Source organism: Aristolochia californica, unplaced genomic scaffold, assembly GCF_029961685.1.
Source record: "Aristolochia californica isolate CCGP_79_NKW_82.1479 unplaced genomic scaffold, dmAriCali1.0.hap1 SCAF_12, whole genome shotgun sequence".
NCBI classification, from domain to species: Eukaryota; Viridiplantae; Streptophyta; class Magnoliopsida; order Piperales; family Aristolochiaceae; genus Aristolochia; species Aristolochia californica.
The window spans coordinates 14,359,765-14,373,291 of record NW_027181793.1 but is presented as its reverse complement, the minus strand read 5'-3'; the positions used below and the strand labels follow the sequence as shown (position 1 = coordinate 14,373,291).

Genomic DNA, 13,527 nt, shown 5'->3' with positions numbered 1-13,527 from the left:
AAAAGAAAAAGAGAAGCTTTGAATGTGAGAGGAGATATTGAGAGAGAAAAAGGAAGGGAGTTTTAGGGTTTGAGTTTTGTTATTCCACCCTTCTCCCCTTAGCTTCTATGTATAATTTTGACTAAGCAAAAGGATTATAAGATTGCCCCTTTACATGAGTGGAGTAATAAAGTAAACAAGGGCTAAAATATAAAATTAATTATATCTTTAACTCCAATAGCTCAAATTCAGTCTTCCATTATAGAACAAAACATATTGAGATTAATTGTCACTTCATTTAGGAGAAATTACAAGGTAGAATAATATGCCTTGAACATATCTCTTCTCAAAGTCAAGTTGTTGATATCTTCACTGAGGCAATTACAATAGGACCCTTTCATTCAACTTGCTTCAAGTTAGGTGTTTATGATGTACAAGTACTGGGTTGAGGGAGAGTGTATAACTACTAGGTTGTCATAATGGAGTTCCATTATGAAATCCAAGTTCAGAGAGAAAATACCTTACCCTTAATATCTCATTTACTGTATGTGTCATCACACTGTATTATGATTCTGCTCTAGATTGGGCAATCACATTTTGTTTCTTGCTTCTCCAAGTCACTAGATTACTTCCAACCAAAGTACAATAGCTTGAAGTAGATTTCCTATCATCTGGAGTGCCAACCTGATCAACATTTACAAAACCCTCAATTTTAACATGTGTATGACATTTGTATAAGAGAGCTTATCTTGGAGATTTTATCAAATACAAAAGTTTCCTTTCCAAAGCTTGCTCTTGAGAGACTTGAGGTCTTTACATTTGTTGAATTTAGGACCCAATACTTGAAACCTGAAACAAGATGAGAGAGGGAGAAAAGAGGGGAGAGAGAAAAGAAGAAAAGAGAAAGAGAAAGAGAACTCGGGTAGAGAAGAGAGAAGAGAAAATCAAGAAGAGAGATTCTTCCATGAATTGTGAGAAGAGGAGAATTTGATTGAAAACCCTTCAACCAAGACCCCTATTTATACTTTTTTTCCATTACATATTTAGGGAAACTCCTTAATCAATTAGGATCCCTAATTACATCAATCAAGGAAGATAAATTACATCAGTCAATTAGATCAATCAAGGAAGATTATAAAATCTTCCACCTCGTGTGATGACACCTCATGCCACCTCTCTTGGACGTGCGAGCATGGTGGGCTTGGTCCTACCTGTTAAGTTGTAGAGCCTAATTAACACCTTACCCTCTGGTGCAGATTGACCTTCACGGTAAGGTTGTCGTGAGGGTTGGAAGGGGGGTGGGGAGCCCCTCACCTTAGGGTTTGGGGGTGGAGACCCCAGGCAGGTCCACGATATATTGATTGTTGTGTCATTAAGGTTAGTTTGGGGATTTCACACTTGTAATCCAGTTGCCCTAATTTTCTCTTTATATATAGGGGCGTCGTTGTTAGAGTTTTAATCATCTTGATGATCATTAATCATCTGAGGAGCATTATTTGCAGCCGAGAGAGGTTAGAAAAAAATAACACCTGTAAGTGTGTGCGAACTCTCTTGTAAACTATTGCATCTTCATAGGAAATTACTACACTGGTGGAAGACAGGATGTAGTCTCACCTTGAGGCAAACCTATAAAAATCTTGCTTATTCTTGTGTTTGTTTTTCCTTTCTTCTGTGATTATTATTATTGCTCTCATTAGGTTGGAATTAGGGTATCTAATTCGTAATACTCCCCTTCAAGCTGGGGGTGAGAAAACATCGTAGATGCCAAGCTTGCTCCAATGGTGGATAGGATTTTATGAGGGACTGGTTTGGTGAGAATGTGTGCAACTTGTCCTTGTGAGGATATATGTTTGAGAGATAATATGTCAGCTTGGAATTTCTCTAGTATATAGTGGCAGTCCACCTTAATGTGTTTTGTTCTTTCATGGAAGACTGGATTTGAAGTGATATGAATTGCCGCTTGATTATAGGAATATAGATATATAGGAGTTTCTTTATAGAATCCTTGTTCAGTGAGAAGGGACCTGATCCATAGAAGCTCACTGATTGTGTGTACCATGGCCCTGTATTCTCCTTCTACACTGGACTTTGCAACTACATTCCGCTTCTTACTTCTCCATGTAACCAAGTTTCCTCCAACCTTTGTAAAATATCCCGAAGTAGATTTTCTGCCATTCAGGGATCTGGCCCAGTCTGCATCTGATAACCCTTCTTTGTTGAAGTGACCATGGTTCTTATAGAGAAGCCCTCTTCTTGGAACGCCTTTCAAGTATCGTAAAATTCTTTCCAGTGGTTGCCATTGAGTGAGTTGTGGTTCGTGCATGTATTGACTCACCACACGTACTACATATGAGATATCTGGCCTTGTTACACAGAGATAAATAAGTTTCCCCACAAGTCTTTGATATTTTTTACTATTCACATCTTCTCTAGTATCTGCAGATAATTTTGTATTTGAATCCATAGGAGTTTCTACTAGTCTATACCTCATTCTTCCTATCTCCTCTAGTAGATCAAGGACATACTTCCTTTGAGATAGTATAATCCCATGTTTGGACTGTAGCACTTCAATACCCAAAAAGTATTTAAGTAGTCCAAGATCTTTTGTCTTGAACCCTTTACATATATTGTCCTTAGTTTTCTGAATACCCTTGAGATCACTACCGTTTAAGACAAGACGACCAAAAGTACTTTCTCTTTAAGGAAGTTTTTAAAAAACACAGAGTGATCAACAGAACATCTATGAAATCCAACTCGTATTAGTACTTGGCTAAATTTATCAAACCATGCACGAGGAGAATATTTTAGACCATAGAGGGATTTCTTCAATCGACATAACGACTTCCCCTCAACCAAAAATCTAGATGGTTGTGACATATAAATCTTTTCCTTTATGTCTCCTTGGAGGAAAACATTCTTCACATCAAGTTGATAGACCAACAAGGAAGAATTAGCAGCGAGGGATAATAAGATACGTACCGAGTTCAATTTTGCAATTGGAGAAAAAAATTCCTCATAATCGATCCCATAGCATTGAGTGTACCTTTTGGCAATGAGGTAGGCCTTAAGGCAAGCAACTGACCCATCCAGATTATGTTTAACCATATAGACCCACTTACAACCGACTAGTTTCTTGCCTGAAGGAAAAGGAGCCAAAGCCCATGTCTGATTTTCATAGAGTGCCTACATTTCTTCTTCCATTGCCACTTTCCACCTTGGATGTCTCTGAGCCTCCTGATAGGACTGTGGGATAGAGATGGAGAATATAGATGCAAGAAATTGATAACATGAAGAAGATAAATGACGGTGAGACATAAAATTGGATATGGGGTGAGAAGTAGAGGGCCTAGTGAAAATTCTTGATTCTTTCCTTAAGGCGATAGGCCGAGTATTATATTGTGGTCCAAAAGGAACAAAAGAAGATATACTTTCCTCAATACGATTTGTAAACTCTGCAGGTGTGGTGTTGTCCAATACTTTAGGGGGGTGAATAGTTTCCATAGCACGGGGCACAACCGATCGAGGAGAGAGGCTGGTACAAAGAAGAGAGCTGGAGGGGAATTTTCTGAGTAGTATGAAGAGTCTTTGAAAAATTTTACATCCTTAGACACAAGTAATTTTTGGAGAGTAGGATTTTAGAAAACATAACCCTTCTGACTGCAAGAGTATCCTAAGAAGATACACTTGACAGATTTCAGATCAAGTTTACTACATTGTGGGGAGATAACATGAAAAAGACATGTACACCCGAAGACTTTCAAGGGAAGCAAAAAAGGATCACCATGTGGAAACAATAATGAATATGGGGATTTATGACTAAGAACGGAAAAAGGGTAGCCTATTTATAAGAAATCATGTAGTAAGGATGACATGTTGCCAGTAAAAGTATGGTTACTTTCATGGTATATAATAAATTATGAGCTACCTCGAGAAGATCTCGGTTCTTCCATTTTGGTACACCGTTCTATTGAGGTGTATAGGCACAAGACATCTATTGGATAATGCCATTTTCTTGACAAAAAGAGTCAAGGTCACTAGAGATTTATTCTTTGGCATTATTAGACCGAGGCATTTTTATTTTCTAATCAAATTGAGTGATCACCATAGCATGAAAGGATTTAAAGATTGACGATATTTTAGATTGTTCTTTAAAAAGAAATAGCCATGTGGTAAGAGTAAAATCATTAATGAAGGTAATAAAGTACTTAACTCAGAAAATATTTTGAGACGCTCAAAGGTCCCCATACATACATGTGAATCAATGAAAAAGGAGCAACACCTTTTAAGTTCAAGTAGGAGATTATGTGGTCCTCTAGTGTTTGCTCAGTTGACATACTTCACAATTTAAATTTGACATATTTTTAAGGATGTCATAACTGATTGTGCCTTAGACTCACCTCGGTGTGCTTGGTTGAGACGACATTGATTTGAGGTATCTCCAGGTAGTAGAGCCCCCCTTGTTCATGGCTTCCACCATTCACATGCTTTGTTGTAAGATCCTTGTTGGAAGATGGGCCCAAGCCCACACTACCAAACAAGGCCCACATATCCAAGTGTATTGGAAGATGGACCTAAGCCCATAAGATATGGACCCACCATGATCATACAAGCTGGTGGGACCCACCATGATCACGTGAGGTGGCCTTATGAGTCTTACACAATAAGAAGTCTCACTTAAAAAGAAGTCTTACAGAGCCACAATTATTATGGAAGGAGGTCTCACAGAAAAGTTTTAGTTTAAAGGTGTTTTAGTCATGTTAGTTTTCTATTTATATTGGGTTATTTAATTATGCTAGGACTTATCTTTAAGTGTTAGAGTTTGGGTGTAATTGGGACAAAGGTAGTTTAATTTTAGTTGGACTCTACTACTTTCCTCTATTATATATAGAGGTTCATGTACTCTGATTAAAATAATTCAATGAAGTATTTCTCTTTTTCATTAATTCAACATGGTGTCAGGGTAGGTTCTGTGAGTTGACTCGGTCAACTCACAGAAGTAATGTGATCATTTTTTTTATCTATTATCTCTAGTAGTTTAGGTTCATATTTATCTTTTTTTTCTCTTTTCAATCCCTATACCCGTTATTTGAATTATGTTTTCACCTTTATACTGAGCTTTTAATATTACATATTATATATTGACGGAAAGATATTCGAGTCAACTTTCCAAGAAAAAATGATTTTTTTCAATTGAAGTTTTATACAAAGAGAAATCAATATTTGAAGTAGCAAAGCTCAGATTACAAGAGAGGTTCGAGCAGCAACAATAAGCTTCAACTTTAGAGCCATTTTATGTTATCAAGAATGAGACTTTATATGGAGAATTATATATCCAAAGAAATGTCTGTAAGTCTATTTTCTTACCTATTAAACCAATTCTCGATATGAGTTTTTTTATGGAAATATTGATCTTGGAAGAGTCAATGGTCTTGCTGGTAAAAGGAGAATGAGTACTTAGTTTGGCCAGATTACAGAGATGGAAATCTATCAGATTATATATCTCAATAGAAGTATATTTTATGAAAAGAAGTTATACTTAGATGAAATTTATTTAAGTCTATTTTGAGAAGGAGAAATTTTCATATCAATCTAATCTATATTTAAGGATATATTCGCATTGGAAGAACCAAAGGTCATGTTGGTATCCTATTGCATTAAAAAATCTGAATTTAAGCCGAATTATTTCATGTGTCCTTATTACTCTTAAGGAATTTCATTATTTATCACTTTTCTACTTCTATACTACTACAAATTTTGTATATGTTATTTGGGCATTGGCCCATTTCCGCTACTGCTATTGTGTCTCTTTGATTGAGATATTATTATGAAAGAAGGACTCCTCCGTTGATATCTATTGTCAACATTGGTTATCCTGATGAAGATTTGAATAACGGACATTGTAGCCCCATCATCTTATCTTCCTTTGATTCCCATTATCATGTTATTGTTATTGTTATTACTACATCTATGTTATTTGGTTCAAGCTAGGATCAATGCCATTACCTCCCAGCTTGAGGGGGAGAAGTAGAAGAAGTATAAGAAAAAGGTATTGTATATGTTGTGGTAATTTTAACGTGACAAAAATATTCAAGAAAAGGGGGACCACAAAGATGAAGTTTTTGCATCTAAGAATAAATTTTTTCAGCAAAGAAAATTGAAGACCAAGAATCCTGACTCACAATAATAATTGTGGTAATTATTGGTGATACCTGACTCGGCTTGACTTAATTCTATTTCTTAGGCTGCATTATTATTTTGAGGTATTTGCAACATATTCTTTGGTCAACATATTATTTTGTGTAGATACTCGCATCGAATTATTTCATGGGTATTTTTACAAGGATTTTTATTATTTTGGTTCATGTTGTATGGGCCCAGGCCCATTTCAGCTGCAACTATTGTGTCTCTTTGGATGAGATATTATTATTGAAGAAGTGGAGGCCTCATCATCCTATCTTCATGTTTATCCATTACCTATTGGTTATTTGATAACGTTATTCTTACCATCCTTTATTTGACTTTCACATACATCTTTGGGCCAACCTTTTGCATGTTGCTTCGGTTGGGAGTTTAATTCCATACATATATAATTATGGGTGTTTTTAAGTCCATTGAAACTTTATATAGATATACCCGTGGCTCTTTTATCGCCGTCTTGTGAATGATAGGCATTACCCGCTTATCACGTTTGAGAGTCGGTGCCCGGGTTGGGACACCGTGTTGGAGGAGGTTATTACTACTTATACATTGCCCCCTTTAATTGACATTTATTACTCCCACCACTTGAGAGTTGTTGTCCTGTGGAGGGACACGGTGATGGAGGAGTGTGCCCTACATCCAGTGTGGGTTATGACTGGAGTATGAAGTGATGTCATACGGCTTGGAGTGATTTTAGTTTCACTTATTTTATTCCCACTGGGCCTCATGGAAGAGAGCACTAGTGTGAGGGGGGAGTGTTGGAAGATATGAAGGACTGCCATTTTATACGAGAAGATCCTATACATGATTTGCAGAAAGTTGGAGAGTTCATGATGTTCTCTCACCCCTAGCTTGAGGGGGAGTGTTGGAAGATGGGGCCAAGCCCACACGACCGAGGAAGGCCTACATATCAAAGTGTGTTGGAAGATGGGCCCAAGTCCATAAGATATGGACCCACCATGATCACACGAGTTGGTGGGACCCACTGATAAATGCCATATTCTGACATGAGAACTAGGTTAATTATAATAGAATAACCTTTATAATTGTGTTATAGGTGGTTACTTATCGGTTTTCAAATGAAATGAGCATTTATTGAATTTGGCATTAATCACTGTCGATATTGCATATTTCTCTCTCCTGAATTATATTTCATTATTTTTTAGTTTTATTTCTTCCTGAAATGCTTTTTATAGATTCAATTATGGAATTTCAGGAGAATTTGGGTGGAGAAGAAAATATTTACCAAAATGCCCTTAGTGAAATGGAGGTAATTTCTAGGGCAAATCGTTTTAAAATATGAAAAATCATATTTAAAGCAAAGGGAAGCGTCGAGAGGGGGGAGGAGAAAAAGCGTGAAGAGAAAACAGAAACGGAGACCAAAACAGAGGACTTTGACCGGAAACAGGGGAGGACCCGAGAGGAGTTCCCCACCGTCGTTCGCCGGGCCACTGCCTTTTGCCGCTCCACCGTCGTCCACCGCCGTCCACCAACCGAGAACAAACCCGAGGAGAGCTCGAGAGAGTCTCCGTCGAGGTGAGTTCGACAGTCGTCGCTCGCCAGGCCGAGAAGAGATCCAAGAGGGCTTCTCCGGTGCCACTTCCGCTTTCCGACTATCCTCCGGCGTCTGTTACGTATTTCCGACCAGTCCCGGAGCTATTCCGACTCCAACCGAGACTCGAGAGAGCCGGTTAGAGATCGTCAGCTCTGTTTCACTCTTCGCCGGACGTTCCCTCCGTCCGTCGGCTTCCAACCTTCGTCACCGGCGTCGTCTCTACCTCCGGCCACTCACTCTTGCCAACTCGAAGCCATTGATTTCGGGAAATTGCAGCACCCGTGAGAACGAGTTGCTGCCCGAGCGAGAGGAGGAAGAAGGGGAGTAACTCGTCATTATTGAATTTAATTTTTATATAGTTTGAACTTAGGTTTTGAATGTTAATTGAATCTGATTTGATAATTAATGTTTATTGAATATTTGATTAAATTAGCTAATTAGGGTAGGATTATAATTGAGGTTGGACTTTGGTATTTTAATCTGATTTCTATCTTTAACTCTATGCGCCCGAGAGGGGATAGACACAAGGATTGAAAAATCGGATTCGTGGTTACGTGGCGCTCGAGAGAGGCATGAATCACTGTAAAATCTAGAGTTGACATTTCTTATTGTGCAAGTAGTTAACCAGATGATTGCTTGATAATTTAGGATATAATTAGTGTTTAGTTCATATTAATTCATCATATTTGAATTCAGTCCTTCCTGTGGATATGACCCTCGCTTCCCGCTAAATTACATGAACGATTCGTACGCTAGCGAGGTATTAAAATCGATGTAACTAAATACTACATCAAGTTTTTGGCGCCGTTGCTAGGGAAGCACGTATTAAGTGTATTTCTTTGTTCTCCATAGTCTTAGGTTAGATTTATTTTTATTTTATTTTATTTTTTAATTTTTTTTTAATTATTTTATTTTTATTATTTTTATTTTTATTTTTATTTTTTGCTTTTTGATTTTATAATTTTAGCTTGGTGATTTTGTATGGAATTATTTTTATTTCTTCTAGTTAGTTCATATTTTTAGTAGTGAGTTTGTTAGCTTAATTTGATAGTTCATTTTCTTTCTTTTTGTGTTTTTATGCACGAGCGCCGCTCCCTAGGTGGACCATTAGCTCCCTTTGTTGAAGAGGTAGAACATATTTGTAGGAAAACACTCGAAGTCAAGTTAGGAGCTACTATGGCCAATCAGGGTGAACCATTACAGTTACCTGCAGCAGGTGACCGTAGAGCCCTGAGGGATTATTCTATCCCATCCCACTTCACCTCACCTTCTTGCATTATATTGCCACCCACTACTACCGTCAGTTATGAGTTGAAACCGGGTGTGATCCAACTCCTCCCTACATTCTATGGGTTGGAGAAGGAGGACCCATATTACCACATCAAGGAATTCTTAGATATTTGTGCAACTTTCAAATTCCAGAATTTCTCAGATTACTCTATCCGGTTAAGACTTTTTCCATTTTCACTTAAGGATAAGGCCAAGTCTTGGCTTAATTCCTTGGAGGTGGGCAGCATTACTTCATCGGACACATTAGTCACAAAATTTTTGTCCAAGTACTTTCCCATTCAGAGAACTACTGCCCTCAGGAGAGAAATCTCCAACTTTATGCAGCAGGAGGGTGAACACTTTTATGAGGCTTGGGAGAAATGGAAGGATTTGATCCGTAGGTGTCCGCATCATGGGTTTGAGAAATGGCATTTAGTGCAATACTTTTATCAAGGTCTTACACCTCAGGTTAGATCCATGGTAGATGCAACGAGTGGTGGGAGTTTGATGGGTAAGAGTGCTAGTGAGGCGTGGGATTTCTTTGAAACATTGAGTGATCAATCTCAGCAATGGGGTTCGTCATTTAATGTTGATAGGAGATCCCATGAAGCCAAAAGAGGGGGTCTCTACGAGGTTAGTGAAACACCCATGCTCATGGCCAAGATTGAGGGGTTGACTAGAAATATTGATGCCCTTATGGTGTCCAAGAGTTCACCTGCTCCTAACCCATCTACTGTCTGTGCAATATGCTCTGGTTCATCTCATCCCACACAAATGTGTCCATCTAGTTCATCCTACCCAGAGCTCATTGAGGACTTGAACGCAGTCCAGAATTTTCGTAGACCAAACCGGAACGATCCTTTTTCAGAAACATATAATCCGGGTTGGGCTAGGCACCCAAATTTCTCATGGTCCAAGGGCCCACAGGTTGGGGGTCCTCCAGGGTTTACTCAACCCCAAGCTCCGCGCCCACACTTCACTCAATAGCCATTGATTCCACAAAAACCTTCAATTGAGGATACACACTTCAATTATTCATGCAGAATACACAGTCCTCAATTGCTAAACTTGAAATGCAAGTGAGTCAGTTGGCCAGCCACATGAGTGAACAAGCACAAAATAGACTCCCGAGTCAAACCATTCTAACCCCAAAAGCACACATGAGAGTGGGTTGAGTTCCAAACCCCACCATGAGCAAGCCAAAGCCATAACCACCCTTAGGAGTGGTCGTGAGTTGAACAATAGGGTAGGGATCACTAAGTCTAAGGAGTCAAACGATGACAATGGGGACACATCATTGAGTGAAGAACCTCCAAGTTCTCCACCAACAACCAAGCAGATCCCTAACCACGTCCCACTAGTTCCTTATCCGCAGAGGTTATCGGGCCCACCTAGGAAAGGAGATAGCATGCATGAAACGTTGGAATTGTTTAGTAAGGTTCACATTAACATTCCACTTCTTGATGCTATTAGGCAAGTCCCTGCCTATGCCCGATTTTTGAAAGACCTTTGTACACAGAAGAGAAAACAACATGTTAAAAAAAATGTCTTTCTTACTGAGAATGTAAGCTCAATTCTGAAGCACAACACTCCTCCTAAAGTTAAAGATCCTGGATGTCCCACAATTTCATGTGTCATTGGTGAACATACCATCCAGAGAGCTCTTCTTGACTTAGGGGCAAGTGTGAATTTGCTTCCTTTCTTTGTGTACCAGCAATTAGGTTTGGGGGAATTGAAGCCTACCCCCATCACACTTCAACTAGTTGACCGTTCTGTCAAGATACCACGACGAATAGTTGAAGATGTTTTGATAAAAGTGGACAAATTTCTATTCCCGGTTGATTTTATTGTTCTTGATACAGAACCAATAGTCAATGTGACCAACCAAATTCCTGTCATCCTAGGACGTTCCTTCTTAGCCACATCTAATGCTATCATTCATTGTAAAAGTGGTGAGTTGGAGTTGTCTTTTGCAAATTTTAAGGTCTCATTGAATATATTTAATGCCGGGCACCACCCACTTGAGTCTGATGATCTGAGTCCTGCATTTAAGATAGAAACTGTTATGCTTGATGACGAATCCACTCTTGAATCTTTTGAGTCTTGCATAACATCTTTAGACATGGACTATTTTGATGAGGAAACATATTTCCTAGAGGTTAATTCTTTACTCAATTCTGTACCTCTGTTGGAGGAAGCTTATGAGGTTATCACAACTGAACATCCACAGGATCTTCCTCTTGACTTGGACAAACCTCTTGAAACTTCCAAGCTAGATCTTAAGCCACTTCCTCCCACATTGAAGTATGCGTTCTTGGGACCCATGAACTCATTACCAGTCATTATTTCCTCTGATTTGAGTACTGAGCAGGAGGAACAATTGACTGAAGTTTTACAAGCACACAGAGAGGCATTGGGGTGGACTCTTGATGCCTTAAAAGGGATTAGCCCCTCCATATGCATGCATCGTATTCATTTGGAGGAGGGGACTAAAGCCTCACGTGAGATGCAACATAGGTTAAATCCCCATATGCTGGAGGTTGTGAGAGAAGAAGTCATCAGGTTGCTTGTGACAGGAATCATTTACCCTATTTCTGATAGCACCTGGGTGAGTCCAATTCAAGTTGTCCCTAAGAAAGGGGGGATAACTATAATGAAAAATGAGAGTGGTGAATTGATTCCCACAAGAACTACCACCAAGTGGCGTGTCTGCATTGACTATAGAAAACTTAATTCCGCCACTAGGAAGGATCACTTCCCACTACCTTTCATTGATCAGGTACTAGAGTGATTGGCCGGCCACAATTTTTATTGCTTCTTACATGGATACTCCGGCTACAATCAAATTCCCAATGCTCTAGAAGACCAAGGAAAAGACCACATTCACGGGTCCGTTTGGCACCTATGCTTACAGACTCATGCCTTTTGGTTTATGCAATGTGCCCGCCACTTTCCAACAGTGCATGATGAGTATCTTTTCTGACATGATTGGTGAATTTTTAGAGGTCTTTATAGATGACTTTTCTGTGTTTGGCTCTAGTTTTGATACATGTCTGCACAATCTTTCACTTGTATTGTCCCGTTGCATTAAGTCCAATTTAGTCTTGAATTGGGAGAAATGCAACTTCATGGTGAAAGAAGGAATTGTTTTAGGACATGTAGTGTCTGAGAGGGGTGTAGAAGTGGACAAAGCCAAGGTTGACCTAATAGCCAATCTGCCACCACCCACTTCTGTGAAGGGGGTGCGTTCTTTCCTTGGCCATGTTGGGTTCTATAGGCGTTTCATTAAAGACTTTAGCAAAATTTCTCATCCTTTGACGAATTTACTTGCTCAAGATGTTGCTTTTGCCTTTGATGATGCCTGTATTCATGCTTTTGAGACACTGAAGAAATGTTTGTCCACTGCACCCATTGTCCAACCCCCTATTTGGTCTTTGCCTTTTGAGTTGATGTGTGATGTCTCTGACTATGCATTGGGGGTTGTTTTGGGGCAAAAGATGGATAAAATGCCCAGTGTCATTCAGTATGCTAGCCGCACTCTTCATGATGCTCAATTGAATTACACTACCACTGAGAAGGAGTTTCTAGTTGTTGTGTTTGCCTTGAACAAATTCAGATCATATCTGTTAGGGTCAAAGGTTATAGTGTTCACTGATCATTCTGCTTTAAAATACTTATTATCCATCAAGGACACTAAACCTCGCTTGATTAGATGGATCTAGCAATTGCAAGAATTTGACCTTGAGATTCGAGATAAGAAGGGTTGTGAGAATGTTGCTGCTGATCATCTATCTAGGATCTATGTAGTACCTCAGGAAGGATTCCTTCCTTTAAATGATTCCTTCCCTGATGAACAACTTCTCCAAGTATCCCAGTTGCCTTGGTTCGCTGACATAGTCAACTATCTTGTAACATATAAGATTCCTGATTATTGGAGTAAACAAGATCGGTTGAAATTCTTTTCCCAAGTCAAATATTTTTTTTGGGATGACCCTTATTTGTTCAAGGTGTGTTCTGACCAAGTCATTAGGCATTGTGTACATGAGCAAGACTTTGCCAATATTCTTGAATTTTGTCATTCCCACGCATGTGGTGGACATTTTGGTGCTAGCAAGATCGCGGCTAAAGTCTTGCAATGTGGTTTCTATTGGCCTTCATTATTTAGAGATGCCCATGAGTTTTGTCAGGTGTGTGATAAATGCCAACGAACTGGTTGTTTGTCTAGGAAGAACATGATGCCTCTTAACCCCATTCTTATTGTTGAATTGTTTGATGTGTGGGGTATTGACTTCATGGGTCCTTTTCCTGTTTCGTTCAGCTATCAATACATCCTTGTTGCTGTTGAATATGTCTTTAAATGGATTGAAGCTATTGCATGTAAGACAAACGATCACAAAGTGGTGGTAAAGTTTTTAAAAGAAAATATCTTTAATCGGTTTGGTACCCCGAGAGCGATCATCAGTGATGGGGGATCTCATTTTTGTAACAGAGCATTTGAGACCTTATTGAAGAAATATTCCATCACT

The 13,527-nt window shown here is 39.1% G+C and overlaps 1 protein-coding gene and 1 non-coding gene across 2 annotated transcripts; one reads left to right on the top strand and one right to left on the bottom strand.

Annotated features, from left to right (window-relative positions):
* Positions 1 to 9,313: 9,313 nt before the first annotated feature.
* Positions 9,314 to 9,420, bottom strand: LOC137947130 (small nucleolar RNA R71). The gene has a single exon (XR_011111177.1). It is a non-coding gene; the product is annotated as a small nucleolar RNA R71 (small nucleolar RNA).
* Positions 9,421 to 10,451: 1,031 nt separating this feature from the next.
* On the top strand, positions 10,452 to 11,000 carry LOC137945546 (uncharacterized; the record flags this gene model as incomplete). The annotated part of the gene is made up of 1 exon (XM_068791480.1): positions 10,452 to 11,000. A coding segment is annotated over one exon (549 nt), but the record flags the coding sequence as incomplete, so codon positions are not given.
* Positions 11,001 to 13,527: the final 2,527 nt, after the last annotated feature.